General features: G+C 42.6%; 3 protein-coding genes across 20 annotated transcripts in view; 1 reads left to right on the forward strand and 2 right to left on the reverse strand.

Moving 5' to 3' along the window:
* GON4L (gon-4 like) overlaps positions 1–2007 on the forward strand; it is an 88301-nt gene extending 86294 nt beyond the window's left edge. For all 8 annotated transcript variants that reach the window (XM_089913964.1, XM_022559784.2, XM_022559782.2 and 5 more), the window contains 3 exons: positions 258–885; positions 978–1080; positions 1484–2007. In XM_089913964.1, the coding sequence (XP_089770090.1) occupies positions 258–885; positions 978–1080; positions 1484–1633 (881 nt within the window). In that variant the 3' untranslated portion in view covers positions 1634–2007. The remainder of the gene's footprint in view (positions 1–257; positions 886–977; positions 1081–1483) is intronic.
* Positions 2008–2009: 2 nt separating this feature from the next.
* Positions 2010–6434, reverse strand: MSTO1 (misato mitochondrial distribution and morphology regulator 1). 5 transcript variants are annotated; one of them, XM_022559788.3, is made up of 14 exons: positions 6301–6434; positions 6055–6190; positions 5479–5548; positions 5308–5383; positions 4991–5045; positions 4766–4904; positions 4482–4599; positions 4270–4404; positions 4010–4162; positions 3582–3713; positions 3324–3508; positions 2777–2881; positions 2575–2687; positions 2010–2277 (listed from the first exon to the last, which is right to left on the reverse strand). In XM_022559788.3, exons 1-14 carry the CDS (start codon positions 6382–6384, stop codon positions 2063–2065), a joined length of 1716 nt encoding a protein of 571 aa, XP_022415496.1. In that variant the 5' UTR covers positions 6385–6434; the 3' UTR covers positions 2010–2062. The 5 variants fall into 5 exon arrangements, 3 of the variants coding, with proteins under 3 accessions (XP_022415496.1, XP_022415497.1, XP_089770223.1); XM_022559789.3 differs by having other exon boundaries at positions 2010–2302; XR_016393698.1 differs by having other exon boundaries at positions 2167–2277; positions 2777–2912.
* Positions 6435–9644: 3210 nt separating this feature from the next.
* Positions 9645–27245, reverse strand: part of DAP3 (death associated protein 3) — a 31436-nt gene continuing 13835 nt past the window's right edge. For 4 of the 7 annotated variants that reach the window (XM_089914058.1, XM_022559702.3, XM_022559701.3 and 1 more), the window contains exons 3-13: positions 24394–24516; positions 22859–22960; positions 20342–20450; positions 18889–18981; positions 18119–18249; positions 17348–17428; positions 17101–17259; positions 16332–16391; positions 15758–15847; positions 12865–12982; positions 11572–11942 (exon numbers count right to left, since the gene is read on the reverse strand). In XM_089914058.1, the coding sequence (XP_089770184.1) occupies positions 11857–11942; positions 12865–12982; positions 15758–15847; positions 16332–16391; positions 17101–17259; positions 17348–17428; positions 18119–18249; positions 18889–18981; positions 20342–20450; positions 22859–22960; positions 24394–24516 (1152 nt within the window). In that variant the 3' untranslated portion in view covers positions 11572–11856. Of the gene's footprint in view, positions 10162–11571; positions 11943–12864; positions 12983–15757; positions 15848–16331; positions 16392–17100; positions 17260–17347; positions 17429–18118; positions 18250–18888; positions 18982–20341; positions 20451–22858; positions 22961–24393; positions 24517–25775; positions 26188–27245 lie in introns of those variants that run through there. The other 3 variants (XM_089914065.1, XM_089914061.1, XM_022559700.3) reach the window with 2 other exon arrangements.

A 27245-nucleotide genomic window follows, 5' to 3' on the forward strand; every position in this document is an offset into this window, starting at 1 on the left:
TGTGTTCCCATTCCTGAACCCCTTCCCCTTGTCTCCATATCCTCTGTGGTCTGCATTCTAAAGCCTCAGCCATTCTCAGCTTTGGCAGTCGGACTTCATATCTTTATATAAGTGACCCTAGCCCCCACCCTCACCTCACTCTTGGACCTTAGAACTTTATCACGGTAGCTTGCCAGAGTGACCCCGTGGTAATTTGTATCCTTAGATGCATTGTTACACTGTCCATACCCTTAGATCCTTATTTTCCTCCTAAACAGGATTGGCAGCGGGGAGCACTTTGCTGTCTCCTCAAGAAGTGACTTTTACAGACCAGCTCCTCCTCGATGGCCCACCGCCCTGCTCACCAGAGACTCCTCAGCTTCCCTCCAAAACTGGAACTGTGCTGTGTGCTGTTAGGAGTAACCAGGCTGGGCCTGAGGTTCTCTCCTGCCCCAGGGCATCCCCCAGACTTCAGGATGAGGGCGAGGGCCATAAGCCAGGGCATGAGTCACAGGCTTCCATGCTGGTCTGGAATGCTTCAGAAACTGAGAAATTGCCCGGAACCGTTGAACCCCCTGCTTCCTTCCCGAGTCCTGTTTCCTCAAGGACCAGAGACTTAGGGGGAAGACAGGTGTCTGGGAAACCAGATACTCAGGAGAGCTGGCTGCCTTCCAGTAGAGCTGGGGTGACAGCGGATGGGGTGTCTCCTGTCCATGAATCTTCTTCATTAGGTACTGACACCTCAGAGACTTCTCCCAAAGCCCCTAGAGGAGGTTTGGCTAAAGACAGTGGAATACAGGGAAAGGGTCCAGTGGGGGAGCCACAGACGAAGGCCACAGAAGCTACAGTGTGTGCCAACAACAGCAAGGTCAGCTCCACAGGGGAAAAGGTTGTCCTGTGGACAAGGTAGGTGGGGATGGATGTGTGAGCGTGTTTAGAAAGTGCATGGAGCACACCCATGTTACTGGTTTAGATTAATTGCCTTATGTGGATTCCAGGGAAGCTGACCGTGTGATTCTGACCATGTGCCAGGAGCAAGGAGCACAGCCACAGACTTTTAGCATCATCTCCCAGCAGCTGGGAAATAAGACCCCTACTGAGGTAAGTAGGGGAAACTCTGCTAGAGCTTCAAGCTCCAGAGGAACCAAGGAAAGGAAGAGGACAGGTTGGCCAACTAAGAGGTGATTGGTGATTATAAAGGTCTGCCCTGAGGAGGACCTTGACTTGTCAGCGTGGTTAGTCATAGCTCTAGAAGAGAGAGGGCATTGAATTTTGAAGTAGAAGCCCCAGGGACTGCATTCTAGTTTTGTTTTTAGAAGGAATGTGACTTTGGGCAAAATGTTTAGCCTTTTAACCCGAGTTTCCTTATCTGTAAGGAGGGCACAGCCCTCACCGCCTTACTGTGTAGAACAAACAAGACTGTTCAAGTTGGTATATAGTGCTTAGTAAATGTTAAAATGTTACTGACTTAAGAAAGGTGAATGCAAGCCTCCTCTCCTCCTAGGTTTCCCATCGTTTTCGAGAACTCATGCAGCTTTTCCACACAGCCTGCGAGGCCAGCTCCGAGGAGGAGGAGGATGCGACCAGTACCAGCAATACAGACCAGCTGTCTGACCACGGGGACCTTCTGTCTGAGGAAGAGCTGGATGAGTGAGACCCTGGGAGCGTGAGGGTGTCCTCTGCACAGGATCGAATCCAGCAGGCACCCTGATCGGGGGAAGGGTGGCTGTACTTGGCTTGTAAAACCCTTGAGCTCAGTGTGAGCAGCTGGCGGAGCAGGGGGCCAGGGACAAGGACAATGGCAGGCTGGGGGTTGGATGGCCCTGCCATCCTGTGCGTCTTTTATGAAGACCTTAGAAATCTACGTTGTAAAGAACATTGAGGGAGAGTGCAGCCCAGTTCCTTTTCTGTGTGTTTTCTTCTTTTCTTTTTTGTCTGGTGGTACATATTTATTGTTGTGTGATCTGATCACAGTGTTTCTAAATGTGATAAATGCATATGTTGGTGTAGCCAGTCCAAAGACACTGAGCTCCTGCATCCAGCAGTTTTTATTGTAAACTAGCTCTTTCCTTTTCTTGGAGCTTTAGTCCATGAGGCTGTCGCCACTCTGGTAGCACTGGGCCAGGCTGCGTAGCTCCTGCAGCGTCTCCTCTAGGTCATCCTGTTCCACTCCAGCGTCCATGAAGCTGGCCCAGCGCCGCAGGTCGAGTTTGGCGAGATCTTTGGCCAAATCTCCCAGGGTCCGGTTCAAGGATGAAGAGGAGCAGAGGGCCCCGAGCACTGGGATGCTCTCCACTGCTGCGGAGGGAGGGAAACGGGAACCCTGTGAATGGACCACTGTTCTACCCTCGGTCTGTTGCACACACAAGGAAGTCTGGGCCTCTGGTAGACTTGATTATATAGTAAACTCAATAAATTTTGTGTCCTCTCCCCTTTGTAAACCAGCACTCCAGAGGAAGAACACTTCTCTCAGGAGCCATAGAGTGAATAAAGGAGTGTTAAACTGGGAATTTCCCAAGTACCTTATCCAGGAAGGGGTATAGTAAAACTCTCCCATGCTTGAAAACCTCTTGGTTTTCTTCACCTCCTACATACCTGCCCCTGTTGGCGGACCATCCAGAACCAAACCCTGCTGGCTGAGGCTTGAGGAGAAGAGGTAGGGGTAAGGAGGAACCACCTTACAGGGAGTCAGCAGCAGATGAGAAGAGCTGTGGGGCAAGAGGACAGCAGCTGAGTGAGAAGAAGTCAGGGGAGGTGGCAGGTCTGGGAGGAGAGCGGGGGCAAGCATTATACTGACCTCCTGACTCGAGGCTGCTGCTGCTGCAAGTACTGGGCCAAGACTTCTTCCCCGGTGGTGCACGCATGGAGGGGGGAGGGCAGGGGTGTCCCTGGGGTGAGCTGACTGCCAGAACAAAGCCAAAACGACCTTTAATCTGTGGCAGCATGAATGAGAAACTAGGACTTAGGTTCTCAGGCCATCAGCTGGATCGGGATGCTCACAGCCTTTGTTTTTTTTTTTTTTCTTTTGCTGTACGCGGGCCTCTCACTGTTGTGGCCTCTCCCACTGCGGAGCACACGCTCCGGACGCACAGGCTCAGCGGCCATGGCTCACGGGCCCAGCCGCTCCGCAGCATGTGGGATCCTTCTGGACCGGGGCACGAACTCGTGTCCCCTGCATCGGCAGGCGGACTCTCAACCACTGCGCCACCAGGGAAGCCCCTGTTTTCTTTTAAGTGGCCCAGAGGGAAGGAGAGCAGGGCAGTGCCATTAGAACACCCAGAGGTATGAGAAAAGGATGTGAAACAAAAGTCTGACAAGGGCTCCTAAGGACCACCAGCCCTCACCTGGTGTGGCATACTCTGTCTAGACCCCTCAGCACCACGGACTGGGCAAAGCAGCACGTTCCAGAAGGGTCCCCACATGCAGACAGTGGGGTCCATGGGGTGGCCTCTCCAAGCTGCATCAGCGTATCAGGGAGGGACTGGCTTGGAACTAAGGGGAAGGGGATGGTTGCTCCTGCTGTGACCACCTAAAGATAAGGAAGAAATCAAGTTATAGAGCTTTTTCTCAGCTCTGACCCATCTCCTCACAAAGCTTAATACCTTTTTCCCAGAGAAGTTCAGCATATCAGCCAGATGAACCATGGAAACTGGTGAGGAGCATAGGCGATAAGGAACAGTGACTGTGTCCAGGGCTGTAGCCAGGATGGCGCCACAGTGGAAGGGCAGAGCGGCCTGTAAAGAGGATACAGAGAAGAGCACTTGGCCTTCTGGGTGTGGAAAAGAGAGTGTGGAGGCAGAATAGTAATGGCAGAGAGGCCCGCATGCGTTGGGACAAAGCAGGGGTGTGTTTGGCCCAGGGCTGGATAAGCATAGGACAACGTCATCTAAGAGGCCACATCAGAGCCGAGTTCAAGCTGAGGCTTCAAGAATAGAGCCAGCAGCAGATAAAGGCTGACTCGGCGAGCGCGTGCGCGCGTGTGTGTTGCCCTGTCACTAGCTGCAGTCAGAACAGGAGCGTGGAGCCTTACATCATACTGCAGGTGAGGGAAGTTGACAGGTGGCTCAGGGTGCAGCCCCAGGCTCCCACCCAAGGATAAGGGGCAGACCAGAGAGCTGTGAGCAGACAGGTGCACCAGACCGAAAGCTGTGTTTAGCAGACGGTAGATGTTTTTCTGGGGCTCCTGGTGAAAGAAATGAGAGTAGTTTGTTTGAACCAACTTTCTCACTAGGCTATCCTCATTTCTCCCTCCTTACCCTGTGACCGTTTCTCCCCACAAGAACTACTCACCCCGAGGCGGTACGGACCAGGGAGCAGGCCCCAGGTTATTATTCCCCGCCCTGAATACTCGTCTTGTAGCAACTCTGCGGCCTTGGCGCCTACCCCAGAGAAGCCATTGTGCAGGTCACACAGGATCTGGAAGCCCTGGAGAGAGGTGAATGGCGAAAGTCAGCAGGATGAGGGGAGTTTCTACCCAAGTGTCCGCCATGCCACGCAGCTACCTGCAGGTAGTCGCATTCCTCCACGTAGAAGTGCAGCCTGTCCTCCAGCTCTTCCAGGTACTTGTGTTCCTTCAGGATACTCTCCCCTTGGCCAAAAGCCTCCAGGCGACCTGCTTCCCTGCCATGCATAAACACAGTCCAGGATTTACAGGACTTCCCCACTTCCATCCCTCTGCCCAAGAGCTCTTGTATTGGAGGAGGGCAGGGAAGATGGCCTCAAGAGCCTCATCCAACATTAGTGGGGACCCAGTTTCTTGCCTCACAGCCTCTGGGGCCCTCCATACCCATCATGGTTGTACTTCTGAATCATACAGATGCTCCGGGGATGGAGATGGACTCTGAGAAAGTCTGACCAGACTCTGATGCTGCCCTCTGTGGGGATAACTGGTTTTGGAGTTGTAGTGGTGGTGAATGGTGGGGGACCTGAAGAAAAAGCAGAGGAAACGTACCTTTCTCCATGTTCCTGCTCTGCCCCACTCCCCATTTTGCAGTATCTGGAGAAGTCTCACCTTTGCCATTGGGAATGGATTTGACCCTCCAGATATCATCACTATTCAGCACTCCCTGGGCGGGATGAGAAAATCTACATTTAGGTCCAGGCCGTCTAGACGCAAAAGTTGATTTATCCTCCCTGATTTTGTTGGCCACACCCTACAACCTCCTTTCCGTTCACGTACTCACAGTCCTTTAGTAGGAGAAAAAAGTGCTTTTCCTCAAAATACCATTCTAGGGCATTTAAGATGGCTAAAATTCTCTTTTTCTCTGCCCCAGTGGAGGCACTCTGGTTGTAGCACTGGGCTTAAAAGTTCAGGGTAGAGGCCCTCACCTCTGCACTCAGGAGGTCCTGGAGATAAGGGTTCTTGGGATAGATTTCCTCTTTGTGTGTGGTGAGCTTCCCTTGCCTGAAAGAAATTGGAGATTGATCATAGTGTCAGTTTCCCTGAGTTCTCCAGCTTGCTATGCTCCTTCCCAACTCCTCTCCAAACGTCACAAGTACCATGCTATTGCAGCATCTAGCTGTTTGTCCCTGTAGAGTCCACCTTCTTGTTTTAGGGAGCTCAGACTACCTGTACAAAAATAACAGACAATGTTAGGTAAAGCCCTGTCCCTCCAGTCGTTCAGCTAACCTTCCTCTGATCACCTGACAACCTGCTGTCATCATCACTCCAGCGCTTTGGCCCTTCCAAGCTTTCTTGATTAGACATGGGTTGAAAAAAACCCTTGCCTAGGAGAATGTAGATTCCATCCTTCATTTCCCAGCTTAGTCCTTAGCTTTGGGACCTGGGCAAAGACCACACCCAGTGGTTCTACGGGAGCGCCACAGTTCAACATCTCACTGTGTCTAGGGACAAGTAGCCCATTCCAGAGATAGCTCTTGAACGGAATAAAATTTTGCTTTCTTGCGTCCCCTCAGGTGTTGGCATACTGTGGTTAGCTCTCCTTGGGGCTCCTCATCTCTGGTCCTTCAGCCTAGTATAGTCGGGGGGTCAAGGATCTTGACGCGAACGGATGCTAGAGACTCCACACGCGAAGGGGAACACTGGGAATTGGCTGACTCCAGCCACCACCTAACCCTTCAGATCCATGAGTATGAGTCTCGGCGTGTAAGTCTCTTGGCCGTGTAACGTCCGGCCGGTCCGGTACAGGACGTCGGGGCACAGCTCTCCCGGCGGTTCTTTGGCATCGGTCGGCCTGCACAGCGCAGCATCCTGGGGAGGCACAGAGGAAGGACTGGACTCGGGTGGCGAGAGGAACAGGCCGGAAGCAAGGACTGGAGATCCGGAAAGGTTCAGCTGAGGCAGCCGCCCAGAGACCTTACCTGCTGGTTCCACCAGTGCGCTCCCACGAAACCCGCAAAATGTCCCAACTGCAAAGTGAGCACCTCCCGGGAACCCCTCGCCATGTTGCGCGGCTCCGCTGGGTAGCACAGCCACAGCCTGCCCACTCGCTGCTCCTTGCCGATTGGCTCAGCAGGCTTGTGGGTGGGGCCTCAGTCCCGGCGTCCTATTGGCCCATAAACACATCCTTTCCCATAGGATAAACGATTCGTTGGGCTTTAATGACCCCGCTCCTCATACCCCGCCTCTTCCTGGCGTGGAACAGACTTGCTTATCAGTCTTAGTTGTCGACAGGCGGGGCGCAGTGGCGCAGGCCGGAAGTTGTGGGCACCAGGGCTCAAGCGCCGTGCTGGAGCGTTCTTGGTGCTGGGTTCTCTGCATCCCCCGTGGGGTTCCTGGTGCGGCTCACTAAAGATTCTCCTACCTACTCCTGACGGCTCTTGCAGCTGTTGTGCCTTTTTTCATAGGATACTTCTGCTGGCTAATAGCGACTCAGGCAAAAAATAAAACCTTGCCAGAAAACTAGACGCTACCCTAAAGCCTCACATGTGTCCTCTCCTTCCTGTCCAAAACTCACAGCCTTCCTGACTTCTAACCCTGTGGACTGGCTCGCTCTATCTATGTATATAATGTAAGTCAATCCGAGTACATATTCTTTTGCGTCTGCCTTTTGCTCAATATTGTTAACTTCTTCCCTGTTCTTGCATATACTTATAGTTCATTTTCATTGCTTCAGAATGCCATTGTAGAAACATACCTCAAATGATCTACTCTGCTGATAATGGACTTTGGAATTGTTTCCAGTTTGGGGCTATTAGGTGCTACAGTTAACATTCTTGTGCATGTGGACATGCACACATTTCTGTTGTGTATCTACCTAGGAGTGTAATTGTTGGATCATAAGGATGGGACTGTGTGAATATGGTAAATAACACCAAACTTTTCTAAATTTAGTTTCACCACCAGTGTAGGAGTGTTTGCAGGTGATGTTCCATAACCTTGCCACCATTAAAAATTTTTAGTCCATATCATTGGTTTTAGTTTTCCTGATTATTAGTGAGATTGAGAGCACCTTTTTATGTTTATCACCATTAGAATAGCCACTTTTGTGAAGTGCATGTTCAAGTCTCTTGCCCATTTTTCTTTTGGGTCATCTCAACCATTTGTAGGAGTAAGTACTTTATTCTGAATACAAGCCCTTTGTCAGTTACTTGTGTTGAAAATATCTTCTCCCACTGAAGTATATTAACTCTCCTGCTATGATTGTCTATCTCCTTGTAATTTTGTCAGTTTTTTATTTTCTTAGGCTATGTTATTACTGCATACTACTTTACAGGTTTATTTTCCTGATGGATTGAAACTTCCACCATTATAAACTATCCCTCTTTTTCTCAAATAATGCTGTTTTACCTTAATATCTACTTCGATAGTAGTATAGATGAACCAGCTTTCTTTTGGTTAGTGTTTGCACAGTGTATCTTTTTTTGACTCGCAACTTTGTCTCTTGAAGACAATATACTACGCCAGAAGCAAACACCAAGTGGGATTATACATGCATGTGCTTTTTTGGGGAAATGCCTGTGTGGGAACATCTCGGGAAACCAGAAAAGGCTGGGAGAGTCTCAGACCTTGATGAAGGTATGAACCCGTTGAATAGAGGGAAGGAAGAAATCTGACCGCAGTTTTTTTTTTTTTAACACCCTTATTGAGGTATTATTTATATACAGTAAATGATATTGAGGTGTCACATCCATCTTAAGTGTATGATCTTGTAAATAAAGAGTTGTGCAGTCATCACAATTCAGTTTTAAAGCATTTACATCATCCCCAAAAGATTCTTCCTGTGTGATTACAGGTAAACCCTGTTCCTACCTCTAACACCAGCCAACCACTGATCTACTTTTGCCGTTATAGATTTGCCATTTCTGGATGTTTCATATAATCATACAAATGTATTTTTGTGTGTTTGGAGTCTTAGCGTAAGGTTTTTGAGTTCCCATGTTGTAGTATGTATTAGTATTTTGCTCATTTTTGGTTATCCGTTTACAAGTCGATGGATATTTGGATTATTTTTACTTTTTAGCTATTATGAATAATGTTGCTATGAATAGTCTCATGCTGCTTGAACACAAGTCTTTGTGTGGACATATTTTCATTTCTTTAGGGTAGATACTTAGGGGTGGAATTGCTGGGTCATGTGATAACTTCGTGCTTAACATTTTTAGGAACTGCCAAACTGTTTTCTAAAATTATATTTCCATTTTATATTTCCACTGGAAATGTTTGAGGGTTCCTTTTCTTTTTCCCTGCACGCCGCAGCTTATGGGATCTTAGTTCCCTGACAAGGGATTGAACCCAGGCCCTTGGCAGTGAGAGCACCGAGTCCTAACCACTGGACCACCAGGGAATTCCCATGGAGGGTTGCTTTTTCTCCACATCCTCCCCAACACTTGTTATTGTTGTCTTTTTGATTTATAGCCATTCTAGTGGGTGTGAGGTGGTATCTTACTGTGGTTTCGATTTGCTCCTAATCAGTAGTGATGTTGAACATCTTTTCATTATCCTGTCAGCCACTTATATGTCTTTTCTTAAGTTTTTAATTTTAAAAAAAAATAAATTTATTTTTGGCTGGGTTGGGTCTTCATTGCTGTGCACGGGCTTTCTCTAGTTGTGGCGAGCGGGGGCTACTCTTCACTGTGGTGCACGGGCTTCTGCTTCTCATTGCAGTGGTTTCTCTTGTTATGGAGCACGGGCTCTAGGTGCGTGGGCTCAGTAGTTGTGGCTTGTAGGCTCTAGAGCGCAGGCTCAGTAGTTGTGGCGCACGGGCTTAGTTGCTCCGTGGCATGTGGGATCTTCCCGGACCAGGGATCGAACCTGTGCCCCCTGCATTGGCAGGCAGATTCTCAACCACTGCACCACCAGGGAAGTCCCCAGAATTACTTTCTTAATTTCATTTTTGGATTTTTCATTGCTAGTATAGAGAAATACAATTGGTTTTTGTATATTAATCTTGTAGTATTGTTGTGACCTTGTTGAACTTGTTTTGAGTTCTAGTAGATTACTTTGAGATTTCCTAAGGTTTTCTATATACAAGAATATGTCATCTGAAAAGAAAGAGTTTTGCTTCTTACTTTTCATTCTGAATTCAGTCCACCTGAGTGATGAAGAAAAGCCCCAAGAGACCAGCTGTGCAGCAGGCTTAGCATGGAGACAAAAAAAATTGGGGCATGAGGATCAGGTCTGCAGTAGAAGGATCTTAAGAAAAAAAGGGGACTGGATAGGGTAGATTATGATAGAGTATTTGGAAAAAAATTAAGAATCCATATTTAGCAAATTGCAAAAGTAATGAGGCAATTCTTCAGTAAGGATTTTGTACATAAATGATAGTATAGTCATACAGCTTACTATTCCACATTCATGAAAGAAAAGAAGGCATATTGATTATGAGCTTGGCCTTCCAAAGATGGAAGCCAATTTCCCAGCCTCATTTACAGTTAAGGATCAGGCTTGTCAATCAGATTCAGGTCCTGTCCAGTAAGTATCTGGTAAGGGTAACAGCAGTGGCATCTTGCTTTTTTTGGGAGGCAGCAGCACTGCAATTTCTGGGGGCTAGCTGCCATTATCATTAGTATAGGCTGCAATGTCCATGTTCATAGTAGCAATGGTGACTTTATCACAGCAGACCCTCCCCTGTTGTGGTCAGGATGTTGTCTGTGGCTGCTGAGCTTGTGACAGTGTCCCTCTTGGAGGTTCTGTGTGCTATTTCCTTTTCTTTTTAAATTCCTTAGAGCAGGCACTCGATTTGTAAGAAAAACTCCTGGCAGGTACAATTTCCAAGATACCTGGAAACACCAAGGTACAGAAGAGTAAGTACACTATTGTGTTTAAAAAAACGTGTATTATTTTAGAATTTTGTCTCTATAATTTGATTGCCTCTAGAAAAGGGAGCTGAGAGAAAACGAGCCTGATTTTCCATGAAATGTTTTTGTATGGTTTGAACTTTGTAACCCATACATGGCAAAAATAAAGGCATAGTGAAGCCACTGAATGACATTAAGGGAATTGCATGATGTGCTGTGTTTAGAGAGCTCACTCAGGCAGCCCAGTGAAAGACTGGAGGGAGGAGCCAAGGGTAGTTGGCAGAGAAACAAATTAGCAAATGATTATAGTAACTCAAACAAGAAGCGATGGGGTTATGAAAGGCAGTGGTAGTAAGGATGGAGAGGAGGAAGTGAGTCTGAGCTACTGAAAAGACAGATCTCAAGGCTTGACTATCTGTATTGGGAGGTGTATCAGTCAGGGTTCAGTCAGAGAAGCACAACTGTATTAAAAGGGATCTGTTAAATGGATTCAAACTTTCCAACTGTGGGAGCTGGTTAAGCAGTCTCTATAAGGCTGTTATCTTTGAGTCTGATGCTAGAACATCAGTGTAGCTAAAGTGTCTGGGGATTGGGTCAGGGATGGAGGTTTTATTTTTGACAGGGAATCCTTGAGGAGGATAGGGTAGGGGCAGCTGGCTCTCTAGTGAAAAATGCTGATATACATTCAGACTCTCTTCTCATAGTAATTGTTCAAATAAAGCATTAATAAAATCCAAGTTATAAATAGTAGCTACCTATCATTTAATGGGGGCCTACTATGTGTGAGGCACCTGACATTTATTATGTGATTTAATTCTCACAAAATCCCTGAAAGTTTGGCATTATTATTACCTTTACATAAGGTGAAACAGAGATAAGGTAAAATTAGAGAAGGAAATAGGCTCAGACAGTTAGCTAATAAGCAGCAGATCTGGGAATCAAACTTCTCACTCTTTGGAACCAACAACCTGGGTATGGTGAGAGAATCAGACTCTTCTGAAATTGATGAGTCAGTGTTTTCTCAAATCTCAGAAAGATGGTACACAGATAGTACTATTCTACATGGATTAAAGATGTTAATTCACTACATACAATGTATGCTGTAGGGGTTTAGAACTTCTTTCAGGAACCTGTAGAAAGGGGCTGTACTATACAAAGTTGCCAGACTCAGCTGGAGTTTGAGGAAAGTTCTCAGGGACCATTGATAAAAGAGTAAATAGGAAGTGAATGGTGTGGGAGGGAGAAGTTCAGGAGGAGATTGAATCTCAATCTCCTAAATTGAATAAAGTCTGGAAAATTTCTGTAGAATTTAGTCTCAACAAGCAGAATGCCAAAGAAATTCAATTTGGCCAATCTGAAGGCTCTTTCCATCTTATAAATATAACACAACACTTTAAGAAAGATACTTAATTTAATTTTTTAGGAAAAGCTACATGATTATTTAAAATGTGAAAACCACAACTAATAAACTGATGTTAGTTTCAGGACATCTTATTGCCACCACAGTCACATCACAAGGAACCCACTGCAACGAAGGTTGGGAGCTGACTGCAGTCCTGTCCAATCCCATAAGTGCACGTGCCTGGCTGCTCTTCTTGTGTACTGCAGGACTCCCCCATCTGATTGGGTCCATTAGAAGAAAGGTCCATTGTCTTCCACGTACCTTGTGACCATGGCTTAGAGGTAGGCACAGAGCCGCTCCAGCTGCCCAGGATTCCTATTACTTAGGAACAGCAACTCCTTTTTCCCTTCTTCTGTATGAGCTAAAATGGAGCCAAACACAGAAAACTGGCAGTTTTCTCCTGTAGCATTGTGTTACTTAGCAAATTCTGTAGTCAAAGGCTACGTTATCCAGACTATGTTCTGATATAATTAGCACTCCCCAAAACCTCACTTCTAGGCCCTTTATTCCATCCACCAGTATTATTTTTTCTATGCATAATTTCCTTTTCTGTCTCTATTCCTCCAACCAGCATCTATCTCTCCCTCTGTTTCAAGACTATCCTCTGGACTTTAAGGACTGTCAAATCTCTCAAGCCCCTTTTAGAAATCTCTCCATTGTGCCTCCTAACTCATCATGCTGCAGCTGCTTTATACTCTTCCCCCTATTCCTTTAATAACCTATTCCAACTGCAGCTAATTCTCTATTACCTAGTAACAGAACCACCTTTATTTTTCCTCTACACCCCGCCCCCCAACAGACCCACACCCACCCAGAACTGAGGGCAAGGGTTAAATGAGCAGGTGGAACACTTTCATCTACAAGTACTAGGACAGGTATAGCAAGGATTTGGTTTGGTGCTGCAGTAGCCTCTCACACAGCATCAGTTGTTCTGGGGGTGCCCTAGCATATGAGCCTCTCAATCAAGTGTGTTGAACGATGAATAAATGTGACAGTGAGTGTGTGGCAGCAACCCAATCACCTGGGTTCGGTCTCCCCTCCTCTGTTAGCATGAGCATCTTATTCTAGACTAACGTGAGAATTTTAGGGAGAGATATAATGTCTCTTGTAAATCGAACTTTAACCAACCCCACACCTTCTGTACCATCTAATTAGCCAGAAAGAAGTCAAGATAAAGGGAAAAAAGATGAAGTACAAATTACAGGCTGCTGCTGAGGGAAGAAGAGATCAAGGCTCTGACTCAGTGGGATTCTTCTGTGACAGGAAAAAGCTAAGCAACTGACCTTTCTCATGCTGAAGCCAATTGTTCTCCAAATAATAGTGAATACAACTTTCAAATTCCTTTGGGTTATAGTTGGAAACCAGGATGGGAATAAAGGGATCCAGGGCGTCAAATCCTTCCTGGAGAAGAAAAAGGATAAAGATACAGTATTCGTTAAGTGACAAATCAGTGTTTATTTAAACACTTTGAGGATAAGGTCTTTGAGATTTTGTTCTATTCTCCTCTACTCCACGTTCTCTGGGGCTGGCTACCCTTGCTCTACATGGCCACAAATATACTTAAAAAAGAGATAACGCTTGAGGCAAGGGGCGGCGGGGGGTGGTAAATGCCACTTATCTGAGTGTACACACATAATCATATACGTGTTTAAATTTTTTTTACAGTTCTAACTTCAATAGTCAACAACAGTTTTGATAGTTCATATACTCAAAACAATTAAACAAAATGACAAGGATGGGGGAAAAGATCCTATATAAACTAAAACAAATGAATCAAATTGTATTTCAAAGTTCAAACATAACACTGAAGGGAGGAGAGAAACTAACCCAAACTAACTTCTGAACAGAATATTTGAACGAAAGACCCTTAGGCTAAAGATAAAAACTGCTCTAAAAGATATTGAGCCTAAATAAGACAGAAGTTAAAAAAAAAAAAAAAAAAAAAAAAATTTGCCCTCTAGTTCGCAGCTTATTTGTATAGAGGCAAGGGTTAGCAATTCTGAAACTACTTTTACTATAATCTAAGATTGAGCTAATATGTAAATACACTGTGAATGAGAGATTATCGTTGGAGAAGAGGGTTACAAATATGGAAAGGGCGAAGGATACAATGAATGCTGGGATGCTAGCCTGGAACTAGAGGTATCAGATTTATGGTTTTTTAATATAGAGAGACAGATACAGATGTGTGTGGATGTGTATATATAAACACATATATGCATATAGCACATATACATGTATGTTTGTATATATGAATAGTGCATATATCTACTTACTAACTCTGCTGGAGGGCCTAGAAGAAGTGACACCCACATCCCAGTAGCAATAAGTATACCTAGCACTCAGGTCTTGGTTTCTAAATACCATTCTCCCCTAAAACGAACCAAAGCTCCTTGAAGAAATGGCTGATTTTAGGGCTGGGGCATGGAAAGTACAAGATGAGTCTGGAACATATTCCTTTTTTTTTTTTTTTTTTTTTTAATAAATTTATTTATTTATTTTTGGCAGCGTTGGGTCTTCGTTGCTGCGCGTGGGCTTTCTCTAGTTGTGGTGAGCGGGGGCTGTTCTTCGTTGCGGTGTGCGGGCTTCTCACTGCGGTGGCTTCTCTTGTTGCGGAGCACAGGCTCTAGAGCACAGGCTCAGTAGTTGTGGTGCACGGGCTTAGTTGCTCTGTGGCATGTGGGATCTTCCCGGAGCAGGGCTCGAACCCGTGTCCCGTGTATTGGCAGGCGGATTCTTAACCACTGTGCCACCAGGGAAGCCCTGGAACATATTCTTGTGTCAAAAGTAAAGAAGTGCTTAGAAATGATGGGGACAGAGGAGGAAAGGTAGGGAGAAAAATGATGGGGACATGTTAAAGGGACATAGAAGCCAGCTTGAAGGGCTCCTACTGGCCAAATCTGGGATATCTTAAGCAGCAAACTAAATAATGATAGTAATTATTTAATGGGTTTTAAACCCATTAAATAAGAATCCACATGTCTATATTGAAACAAATACATAAGGGAGAAAGGAAAATTCTTAAATATAAGAGAGGGCCAACTGATACATTTAGAAGTAATGGTGGAGCTAGAAAATATCCATCTTGCAATTATCATGATAATTGATTTAGGGAAGAATCACCGATGGAAACTAAAACTAGTAAGGGGAAGTTTGAGAAGTAAAAGGATATTTACCTAGTCTCAAAGTATAACTCCACAAGATACTTATTCATTACAAAAGGAAAAGAGTAACTTTACTGAGGAGAAATCAGGTGGAGAGCACCTTAACTAAGTGTTCAAAGTATATATTGCCAGTAACAGGAGAAATAAGTTCCATGTGCTTTCTGATATTATGCACTGAGAAGACACAATATAACTTCTAACATCACATATAGTCAGGAAAAAACAGACAACCCCATAAAATAACCCATAAGATAACTAGCATGTACTCTTCAAAAACAGAGATATAAATATTAAGGTTATAAAAGACAAAGACTGAGGATCTGTCTCAGATTAAAGGGGACTAAAGACACTTGACAGTTGAGTGCAGTGCATTATCCAGGACTTTCTTTTCCTGTAAAGGACACTGGGATAACTGGCAAAATCAGAATATATTCTATAGATTAGGTAACAGTCAATGTTAACTTTCTGATTTTGAAAATTGTGCTGTGGTTATACATTAGAATATCTTTTTTTTTTTTTTTTTTTTTGCGGTACGCGGGCTTCTCACTGCTGTAGCCTCTCCCATTGCGGAGCACAGGCTCCGGATGTGCAGGCTCAGCGGCCATGGCTAACAGGCCCAGCCGCTCCACGCCATGTGGGATCCTCCTGGACCAGGGCACGAACCCATGTCCCCTGCAACAGCAGGCGGACTCCCAACCACTGCGCCACCAGGGAAGCCCTAGAATATCTTTGATTTTAGGAAATATGCATTATTTAGAGATAAAAGAGGGCATCATATCTCAGGTTACTATCACATTATTCAGGGAAAAAAAAAAGACGGAGAGAAAGAGTAAAGCAAACATGGTAAAGTGTTAACATTTTAGAAATCTAGCTGAAGTCACAGAGGAATACCATTTTTCTCCAAGTCTGAAATTATATCCAAAAAAAAAAAATATATATATATATATATATATGTATGTATATTTAAACAGAATGACTATCTAAGGGTAAACAAATTTTCCAGTGATTTGACCTTTCCCAGCAACTCCTGGGGCAGATAGGCTTTCCGGGGCTTAAAGAGAGACCCAGTCTGGCTCACAGTCAACACAATGGCGCCTCCTTGCTGAAAGAAAGGAGAAAAAGCTGAATTTGAAAAAGACAGAAAAATGCATTTTAATCACCTGCAGTGTTTTTTTTTGCCATATTGGTGGTATGGCAGTGTGATCTAGCACAGTTAAATGGCAACTAATTTGATTATTAATTCTCAATTTGACTCTGACAATAAATTGCTACATGATCTTAAATTTATCAAAATCCTTTCCAAAGTTGATAAGAAATAAAAACACCTTGAACAATTGCAGCAAAGTGAAATTATGCCAATATTTCAAAAAAATGGTTTTTAATAAGTGTACTCCAGTCAAGTGGAAAGATAAGAAAACAAATATATAGATTTAAAACTTGGTACAGTTATGAGAATTAAATAAGAGATAAGAACTATCTGTCCATAAAATTAGAGACCGGTAGGTATTAGCAATGAGGCAGTTGAACATCTTTAAAACGAAAATAACATTTCTTTCTGAAATCTGTTAGGTATCATATGCACTCACCCAATCATTTTTCACCATTTTCCTCAGGTTGTAAATAAATGCTAGTTCTTCTGGGGCAATCTGCACATCGGTCAATGTGTGAGACAGAGGTGAGAGGGAGGAGAAAGGGAGAAAAGAGGGAGAGAAGAGAACATTACTTGCTCTGCCCGGACGCTCCCCTGAGATATCTGCACTGACAACAACTAGAAAATCCTCAGCTGGGAAATCTCTGGAGGTCCATTGGTCAGGGCTCTGCACTCTCACTGTCGAGGGCCTGGGTTCAATTCCTGGTCAGGGAACTAAGATCCCACAAGCTGTGCTGTGAGGCCAAAAAAAAAAAAAAAGAAAAAAAAAATCCTCAACTACTACATAACCATAGTACCTGAAGGTACCTCTGGAATAAGCTACATGGCCACTGCTCCTCAAACTGCCATGCTTCTGGAGATTAAAAAAGAGTTACCAAGGGAGAAAATACCCACTACCCCAACCCACCCCCTTCCTTGATGCTTCTGATCGTCTCTGCTTAGACCAGAGAACATCATTTTGAAAAGAGAATAGAAAGAAGAAAATTGACAAAGAAACCACAGCTTTTGTTGTCATGCTCTTGGTATTCAGTGGATGATGGAATGTGGCATCATCTCCTTCTGATACTATTTTCACTATACATCTTATTTCAAATATTCCAAGGCAAGAAAATATACTGCATGGTCTAGAAGGCTATGTCCCAGCCTATGTATATGATGGGTTCTGAAATCAGAGAAACCAAAATAGAGAAACTCAGTTTTCCTACCGGGCTTTTATCTTCTCTTTTCAGTGTGGTCCTTCCCCAGAGAGCATTGACTCCATCCACTGCCACCAGGAGGCGAAAAATACCCGAAGAACTTTGCCTCTTTAGCTCTTTGAGCACAATCCCAACTGCATCTGTGGCATTCCTCACCCGCATTATGCCCTGTAGGGAAAGAGAGACAGTGGCTTGCAGTCCTACAAGAGGCTGTCTCTGGTTAGACATAGTACATGTTCAGTGTCTTTTTTTATACCTGTTCAACTACTTCTCCCAGAGGACTGCCTTTCTCAGTGCTTTCTCGCTTATTCCAGACATACTTCTCTTGAACTTTTATCTAAAAATAAAACAAAGACCAAAAAAGGCCACTTAGCCTAAGGATGAACCCATCCCTAGCTTAGAAGGTAGGGTAGGAGGCTAAGGTTATTAGGAGTCTATTTTCATCTATTTTTCAAGCCTTGTAAGAGAGCTCAGCAGGGAAGTGAATGCTTTCTAGCCCATTTCTGCCTGCAGCTTAAAAAAACACACACAAAAAAGTAAGGGATTCTGACTAAAAAGGCCCAGGATGAAGCCTTGGCACCTGCATTTTTAACAAGCTCCTAGGTGATTCTGACTTATATCCAGAGTTGAAAATCCCTGGCCTAGAGACTGTATCCAAGCATCACTAGAGAATAATTTTACGAATATGTTTCTGGTACCTAAGAGATCTAATCTGGAGAAAATTATGTAGTTGAAATGTGTGTTAGAGGATTTTAGGCTGTCACCTTGGAAAAGTCAATGAAGCAATCTGGACTTCACTTTGCTACCCACCAGATGCGACCAGCTTACTGCTGCCTCTTTATTTTACATGGATAAATGAGTTTCAGCGTGCGAACTCACTGTGAATAAAATGTATGAAAGAAATACAAAATGGTATAGTTATCCCAACTACAATATTAGTTCTCCATAGTCTACTGGTACTCAGGGCACAAAGAAGATAAAAATCTTAAAAGATTGTCCAGCACCAAACTTCTGGGGGTCTAGTCACCTGACTCAAGAAATGCTCATTTGCAGTTTTGAAATTCTTCAGCCAGGTTGAAGCCTCTAAAGGTTGATCAAAGCGCTGTTTGTTGTAGGTGGACTGCAGAAGATCCCGGCAGTTTTTCACCCAAAGATGAGCTGATCAAAAGGCAAAAGAAAACAAACTAGGCAGGAACTGACTGTATTCAACTCAAAATACTCTATGCTTCTTTAAGTTATGGGAGATGACTTTAGTTTCCCATATATATTTCTTAAAGCCTACTTGCTTCAGAGGTTTACTTTTTGGTCTGGTCCATCTTAAATATTATCATTACACACAATACACAATAAATGGATTAAAGGTCACCTCAGCTTCCTGGCAGTTTTTAAAGACAGAAAATGTGGATGCAAACAACACTGAACAAAACAAGGAGGGATATATGAGAAGTATGAGAGTTTAAGTTTTTAAGATCCATGCTGACAACCTAGAATGCTGACAAACAGTACCATGTCAAAGGGTCTATGGGTACTCAAAGTTGTTGGCTGATGGCAATAAAGCTTGTGGTGAACACTAAGGTGGGAGTTTATGCTCTTGGGCATTAGCTATCAAAGTGAGGATTGCTGCGCCAAAAAATACTTCATTCTAATTATCAAAAGGTTCCAAAACTAACTCAGACTAGCCTGTACCTGGAGCAAAGACCTCTCCCTTAGTTGTCAGAGCCCTGTCAGAAAACTGAAGCCACAATGTTACCACAGTAACAGAATAACTAACCCCAACATAGTGAGGGAAGTTCTTACCATCTGGAATATGCAGTATCAGCCAATCCTGTTTTGCACAGAAATGAATACTATGGCAAAGACTGAGGGTTTTTCCTGTTCCCTTCTCGCCATCTAAAGCACTTGCTGTTAAAGAAAACACCACCTTCCAGTGGTTGGGACTCCATGCTCCCAATGTGGGGGCCCGGGTTCCATCCCTGGTTGGGGAACTAGATCCTGCATGCCGCAACTAAAAGATCCCGCATGCCAGAACTGAAGATCTTGCATGCCGCAAAGAAGATCGCGTGTGCTGCAGCTAGGACCTGGCACAGCCAAATAAATAAATATTTTTAAAAATAATAAATTTATAAAAAAAGAGAAAGGAATAGTAGTTTCATTTTTTCTCACCAGGAATTGATTTAGGAATGGATGTGTGACGTAATTCTGGGCAATATGAAATGAGGGATGTCTGATGGAAGCTTCTGGGAAATTTTTCTTTGTTTTAAAAAAAAAAGAATGCAAGAAAGGAATGTTTACTTTTCTGGCCTTTGGACATGGCTCTGTGAAGATGAGATGTTTGGAGCTGCTGCAACCATTTTGTCAACATGAAGAAATCAACCTGGAGACAAAACCTAACATGGTGAGGATGACAGCAGAAAGATTAAAGGAATCTGAGTTCTCTCTTTTTTAAAAGAATATTCATTTGTTTGTTTTGGCTGCGCCCGGTCCTGGTTGCAGCGCGCAGGGTCTTTAGTTTTGGCATGCCTATGGGGTCTGGTTCCCTGACCGGGGATCGAGCCCGGGTCCCCCTCACTGGGAGAGCGGAGTCTTACCCACAGGACCACCAGGGAAGTCCTGGAATCTGAGTTCTTGATGACCTCAATGAACTGCTGAAATAACCAAACCTGAGCCTAAACCTGATGTTCCTGTTCCTTAGGCAAAAATCATTTATTACCTAAGCCATTTTGAGTTGGACTTTCTTCTTACTCAACTGCAAATGAAGCATCTTAAGTGATAAACTAAAACAGGAGAAACACAACATGAGATGAAGAATTGGGTCATTTTAGAGATGAGCCACCAAAAGTTGGAGTATGTTAATATGCTATTTAATATGTTCATACCTAATTCTTTTAAAAAAAGCTGTTTTGACAGTACCACTAAAATAGATTACTTATGTCTTTTAAATTTAGGACTGCAAAAATCTCCAATTAGAGCAAGGAGTAAAAGAAACAAGTTCCTGAGGAAAATAAATTTAGTCAATTTTCAAAATATTAGAATTTTCATGCACTCTTACTACAGGAGTGTCAATTCTGACTTAACCCCTTCTGGCTAAAAATAAAGGTATTTTCTTAATTAAAAAAAAAAAAAAAAAAAGAAAAGAAAACACCACCAAAAGGGACACTTCAACTGTCAACAAATAAAGCATTTCTTCTTTTCCTACATTTGAGGAAGGAAAGCATTGGCTCAGATAGCCCAGGCAAGCAGGAAAGGATACAGAAAACGTATCGTACAGCTGGATGAGCAAAATTGGTGTTTTTCAGGTAATGCAGAAGCTCTAGGGCTGGTCTCCTTACCATCAGGCAAGCTTCATTGAATGTCTTCACCTAACAAAACAGGGAAAGAGGAAGGAGAGGGTGGGGTGTGGAACTCCTAGCCAGTTCTTGGTAATATACACTGAGTCCAACATAGCAACCATAGCATCAAATTGCCTATTTTTCATTTATTCAGTTAGGAGAGGTTGGTATTGAATTTGAAAATTTGGCCATGTAATTTAGCTAAAAATTGAAACACATTATCCCGCACCAAGTGTGTAACATTCAGCTTTTGATTATTTCTGTAAATGAAGCACAGATATTACATCAGTTAATTGAAATTTACAAATAATCCAGACATAACTATGTAAACTACTTAAGGTTGATATAAATATTAAAAGCGTGTAAAATGCTTAACAAAGCATCTGACACATGGTAAGCATCAAATAAATGTTAATTCTTTTAAATTTATTTTTAGCTAATTCTTCTTTTAAATTAAATTTAATTAATTAATTTATTTTTGGTTGCATCGAGTCTTAGTTGCGGCATGCGGCACGCAGGATCTTTCGTTGCGGCACGCAGGCTTCTCTCTAGTTGTGGCTCGTGGGCTCCAGAGTGCTTGGGCTCTGTAGTTGTGGCACGTGGGCTCTCTAGTTGTGGGGCAGAGGCTCAGTAGTTGTGACGCGTGGGCTTAGTTGCCCCATGGCATGTGGGAGCTTAGTTCCCCGCGTTCCCTGCATTGGAAGGCAGGTTCTTAACCACTGGACCACCAGGGAAGTCCCTTTAGCTAATTCTTATTACTGTAACCACCTAGACTTTTCTCTAGAACTTATATACATACCAGCTCAGGAGCAGGTGTGACCAACTGCCCCACAGCTATGAGGCCATACCTGACATCACCAGTATACAGATACACCAGAGAAATGACACACAAAATTCATTCCCTTTTTGCCATCAGGAATAATTTGGTGGAAAAATTTGGGAAGCAGTGATATGTGTGAAAATGATTTGCAAATAAAGTATTTAATAATGTCTACTGATAAGAATAAGTACCTAACAAATACTATTCACAAGTATATCAGATAGGGATTAAGATAGTGTTGGTATTTTTTAAAGGAATCCTAACCAAACAATTGAATTGGAGAAGGACTTTGACAGGTAAGTTCAAACTTAATGGAAAGTGAAACCTTCAAAAACATGATACAGATATTAAAACAGAAATGCCGTATTAGGCAATATGACAGTACTAAAATACACAAACAATGGTGAGGGAGTTGGCCTTTACGTAAATGGAAGTTATGGAAAGAATGTATGAGTAATTCCTTCCAAAGCACTGGTGGTTAACCATTCTGAAAGCAACCTGCAATAGTTAAAGTTAGGCCCTCAGAACTATGTTAGAGATTGTACTATGAATGTCTTGGGACAGTTTAAAGATGATTTCTTCTGACCGTGTCCTATTTCCAAACTTAAGAAAATTTTTGATGACAAGCTGTCTATGGCCTAGAATTAGCCCCTTTACTGGTGTCTCATCTAACTTCTTGAAATAAAACACATTGAAGAAATGACATTCTCTGGTTTCTAAGCTAAAAATCACCTGCACAGTCAAGTTTGATATTTCAATAAGAAGGAATAATTTCTGAGGCTGAAACTAATTGAGCAGGAATTATCCAAAAGAACCAATTTTCCCAGGGACTTCCCTGGTGGTCTAGTGGGTAAGACTCCATGCTCCCAATGCAGGGGGCCTGGGTTCGATCCCTGGTCGGGGAACTAGATCCTGCATGCATGCCACAACTAAGAGTCTGCATGACGCAACTAAGACCTGGCACAGTCAAAAAACAAACAAATAAATAAATAAATGTTTATTAAAAGTGTTAAAAAAAATTTTGCCAACTCTGTTTGCAGTTAACTATGAATTCTTTCAATGGCTATAAAGCAATACAAGATTACATTCTTTGGGTTGAATTTATGACCACAAAACTACATTTTCTGAAAACCCATGAGACTGACGAAGAACAATGAATGATGCATCTAATCCAAATATCATTTCTATTTGGCTCAAAAATATATTATGTTTTTGCTTTTCTACACATATAAACTATTTTCATGATATTTTGCTAAGGCAAATATTAAATTCATTTTTAACAATTATTTGAAGTCTAAAGTTTCTAGAAATCTGTTGGGTAACACAAGGAAAAGAGTGGAATATTATTTATTTACTTAAGAATATTTTGCTTGGCTCCAAAAAGGATTTAAAGAGGTTAACTGCAGATAAGCATTTGCTTAAAGTAATTATAACAACAGCACTATTCACAAAAGATAATCAATAGCTCAATTTATCTGATTTGTTTTTTTTTTTTTATCTGATTTGTTTTTAAGATTCAAATTAAATCTTTTAGTTTTCTACTCATTTAATTCCACCCCTCTGCTATCAACAGCTTGTGTTATAAGCTCCCTCCAATTCCCTCCCCTGTTTTGAGCACCTGCATTACAAAGCGAGGAGGCAGGCCATGGGAGAATACAGTCTTCAGATCTTGGAAGGATATGTTGTAGTGCTGACCCTCATGCTGCTCCCCATGCTTGGCCTAGGAAATAAAAATGCAAACAGGTATAATGGATAGAGTGACAAAGACTTTGAAAAAGTGTGAAGGGCCTTCTAGACTGTAGTGAGGAAACACTTCTCTCTCAGAGCTGGAAAAGATATTCTTTCATTTCTTAGACAAAAAATGCTCGCTGTTGTCCCCAAATCCACAGTGTATATATAAAGCTGATGTTGGCCTGAATGATGAAGCCAGTTGCTCGGCAACATAAACCCTAGATGTGGAAGGAGCAGAGAGAAATCTTGCCATCTGGATTCTTCTGTGCTGTGCATAGAGATGATCCAATCACGTGACAAGATCATCTGCATGCCACTGTTGCCATAGAAACCTCTGAGGAACTGGCAGATAAAGGGACTACAATTACAGGGAAAAGCTGAAAGGCAATTCAATGACTTCATTCACTTATTCTATTTCATTTTGTACTTGTGAAAGTAGATGAACGCTAGAGACATAAATAAAACACACCCTGCTGAGATGGTGTTTTGGGTAATGAGTTATTTTTTTCCCTTCCACAAGCACAGCATATGTTAAGTTGGGGCAACTCAGAGGGCAGGGGTAGGGACAAAAAGGGAGAGAAAAGCTATTGGTTCCCTTCACATTTAAGCACAGACCATACAACTAATTTCATTTATAAGAGGCAACAATAATACTGAGGAAGGAGAAATCAGCATTTAGCCTAATGGGACCTGAAATAGAAAATGCAACACTGGATACTGCTGGAATCCTGGTTTCTACCGATAAACTTCACTTTAAATATTGCTCTTCTCAACAAATCAAGTTAGTTCCCTCTCCAGACACTAGGAAATCCACTTAGAAAGGTGGAAGATAGTACCAGATTGGTTATTAGGAAAACTATGTGGTCCTAGGCAAGTAAGTTGATTTTGTTAGGGTTCTCCATACCAGGGTTGGTAAACTATGGCTGGCTACCCATTTTTGTAAATAAAGTTTTACTGGAACACAGCCAGGCCCATTTGTTTATGGCAAAGCTAAGTAGTTGTGACAGAGATCACTTTGGCTCATATGCCTAAAATATTTACTATATGATTCCTACAGGAAAAGTTTGCCAACCCATCATACACTAAGATCAGTAATAACTACTAAATTTAACTTCTAAGGAATTGAGTAGTTAAGTATTTACTAGGTACCTACTCTATACCCAACAAAACCCTTGGCACAAAGTGAGTTCAATGGTAGGAATTAAACCAAAACAGATATGGACTGACCCGTCTGAGCTATGTTACCATAGTATCAGATAGGGATGGGGAAGATCAGGGTTCCAGAATGCTGTCTCAGGTACTGTCTGACTATATGTAAAAATCTGCTTAGCTTCTTTCAGTTTCAGTTTTTCTTATGTGTAAAATGATGGCAATACAAATTATAAGCCCTGAAAAAAACCCATATACACATTAGCAACTCACCGGATCATTCTCACTGGTGCGGGAAATAGCTCTGGGACTCTCAGTTGCAACCTGGTTATCCAGGTGAGCAGCAAGGCATTGGGGTGCCTGGGTCCCTATGTGCAAAAAACGTCCAGGGTCCAACTATAAAAGAAACCATTTTAGTGTTTTACAATTAATAGGCTTTTTACGCTTGCTACAACACTGAGGTTTTAAGCCATATATGCCACAGGGAAAAATATCACTATCATGCATTTTAGTTTTATGTAAAACAGATCCTTGTTATTATTTATAATTCTCTAAGTCCAATCACATTATTCATACTCTGAATCTGTTCCAGCTTGTGTTGCTATGTCTGGGCTCTGTCCCATATGGAAACAATTCCGTTAGAGATTGCTCAGGAGCATAGCTCAGCCATTAACAACCTAACTCAGGAAACTTCATTTAATGCTCTTGCCTACAGTGATGAATGGTGGCCAGTATTGTACAATTCCCAGCTGTCTAGTAATCCTAGTCACCTCAGTTATTAGGGGATTAGTGCAGCGTTCCTATTTGATAGGTATAATTACACTCCTTGCAACAATTTTCTTGCTAGCTGTGTCCTGAAATAAAGAATCTCTCATTAAGGACATGTAATGAGGGAGTGAGTAAAGCATCCAGCTAAGTGAAAATAAACTGCTCTACAGGCAACTCAGTGAACTGCACATGGAAACCTCAGAACTGGGAAAGGTTTGGGGAAGAGGATGAGATTTCAGGAGATAAATCTGAGAAAATGCTAACTGGAGAACTCCCAAGCTGAGTTTAAGGATAACAGGCCTTGTGTATAAGTGAAAAGATGCCAGTTACAAGAGAAAGATTAGAGTATGAATCCAGTAGAATGAGGAAAACAGGGTTGTGAGAGATGGCTGTAGAAAGGGAGCTGCTCGCTAGGTCAATAGATAGTATGAAAGCTGCCTGTATTTATATTTAGTCTCACCAAGCAGCTTCATGAGTGCAGAAAATGTATATTATTTTTGTACTACCTCTCATAACATTTATAACCATTTAACAAGACCTTTGACTCCCTGACAACTTTTTAACTGGTATCTTTAAATCTTTGACTCTTCATCTTTCACAGTCCAGAAGATTTGTCCTCCCAAATAGGTTTAACATTCAGCTAATCAAAAAGTTTGGATGGTTTCCTATTAATGTCAAAATAAGTCTCAAAGTCCTTAGCATTATAATTAAGGCCACTGCTATAAGTTCAACCTACTTTTCTAGTCCTACTCCTTTATAAACTCTATACTCCAGCCAGCCAACCATGCTAAAACATGTTATTCACTTTCATGCCTTTATATTTCTGCTCATTCTATTTCAGCTTCCCTCTCTCCCTATTTAAATCTTACTCATCATTTAAGACTCACCTCAAATGTCATATCCTCTGTGAGGATTTGCCAGACACCTCCAGGCAAAAGCAATTATCTTTCCCTCTCTATAGATAGCACTTTCTTTGTATTGCATGCATTTTTACTCCGCCTTGAACTACATTCATGGCATTTGTTAACTGAGTACCTATAAAATGCTAGGCAACAGAGTGTTATACACACAGTATTTTTGAGCCAAGAATCCTAGAAGATAGGTAGAATATTACGCTGTTTTATTATGAGGGAAATCAAAGTTCAGGGAAGTTAAATAACTTTGTCTAAAGTCACAGAGTTGGTAGGTGATGAAATCAGAATTCAAATCCAAGTTTGTGGGACTCCAAAATCTTTATCCTTTTTATTGCATCATGTTATCTTACACACAAGTTTGTCTCCCATTTTAGGCCACACACACCTGAAAGAGAAAGGAAAGAGAAGGGATCAGGTTTTATTCATTTTTGTATCTCCTTCTCCAAGTACCCAGTGCACCACAAATACTTCATACTTGTGCCCTGGAATAAAAAAATCTTTCTTAGAGACATGAGATGGGGTAGTTTGTAAAGCATCTAGCTAAGTGAGAGTAAGTAAACTGCACTACACTGCAACTCAGTGAACTGCACATATAAACCTCTGAACCAGAATTTGCATATTTAATGTAAAGTAATAGGGTAAAGTAATACAGTTGCTCCAACATTGTCTGCGAATGCAGAGACAGCAATGTTTATCACATGTACTCTATACCTCCCAGCCTCCCTTGCAGAAAGATTGGGGTCATATGATTAGTTCTGGCTAATGAGCTATCAACAGAAATAACTTGGGTCAATTCTAGTCAGAGCCAGTTAAGAGTGGGTATAAATTCTCTTTTTTCTCCTGCCGTAGCAACCTTAAAACCTACATGCTGAGATGGCATCCCAAGATGACAAAACTGCATCCCTATGTCTATCCCCTCCCATATTTGCCTGTAAACCATTTTTTTTGGCAGCACTGCACAGCACGTGAGATCTTAGTTCCCCGACCAGGGATTGAACCCGTGCCTCCTGCAGTGGAAGTGCAGATTCTTAACCACTGGACCGAAAAGGAATTCCCTCCCTGTAAACCATTTTGGAAATATAGCAACATCAAGAGCAAAACAAAACATATACACACAACACAAACAATATCATGTGTTGAGTTAAGCCAATGAGAATTCAAGGCCTGTTACCTCCATAGGATCTGAACAATACACCCTACAATGTTCTCAATTCTACTGGAGAGAAAGCATCATGTCGCTAAATAAAGTAGCAGTCAAGTGGAAAATTAAAGATATTCAAGGACCACAGGGTGGTGCTATTTCTACAAGAAACCTTTGACTTTTTAGTTAAATGTTTTTTGCAGCAAATTAAAAGCTAGCAAAATGGATTCCTTACTTCTTCGTGTCATGTATGGCATCACCCAGCTAGTCTCTTGTCTCCAGGGAAAACAACCATATGTACA

The sequence above is a fragment of the Delphinapterus leucas genome, chromosome 1, assembly GCF_059928025.1.
Source record: "Delphinapterus leucas isolate spDelLeu-1000000601 "Yukka" chromosome 1, BTC_Dleu_Yukka2, whole genome shotgun sequence".
NCBI lineage: Eukaryota > Metazoa > Chordata > Mammalia > Artiodactyla > Monodontidae > Delphinapterus > Delphinapterus leucas.

Bases quoted from the DNA above. Each gene is read 5' to 3' on its own strand.
- MSTO1 (XM_022559788.3), bottom strand. From the start codon at position 6,384: ATGGCGAGGGGTTCCCGGGAGGTGCTCACTTTGCAGTTGGGACATTTT. The intron at 4,405-4,481 runs GTAGCTGCGTGG...ACCTCTCTCCAG, and splicing joins AGGAATGCGACTACCTGCAG to GGCTTCCAGATCCTGTGTGA. The intron at 3,714-4,009 runs GTAAGGCTCCAC...TCCTCTTTACAG, and splicing joins TCCCTCACCTGCAGTATGAT to GCCGCTCTGCCCTTCCACTG.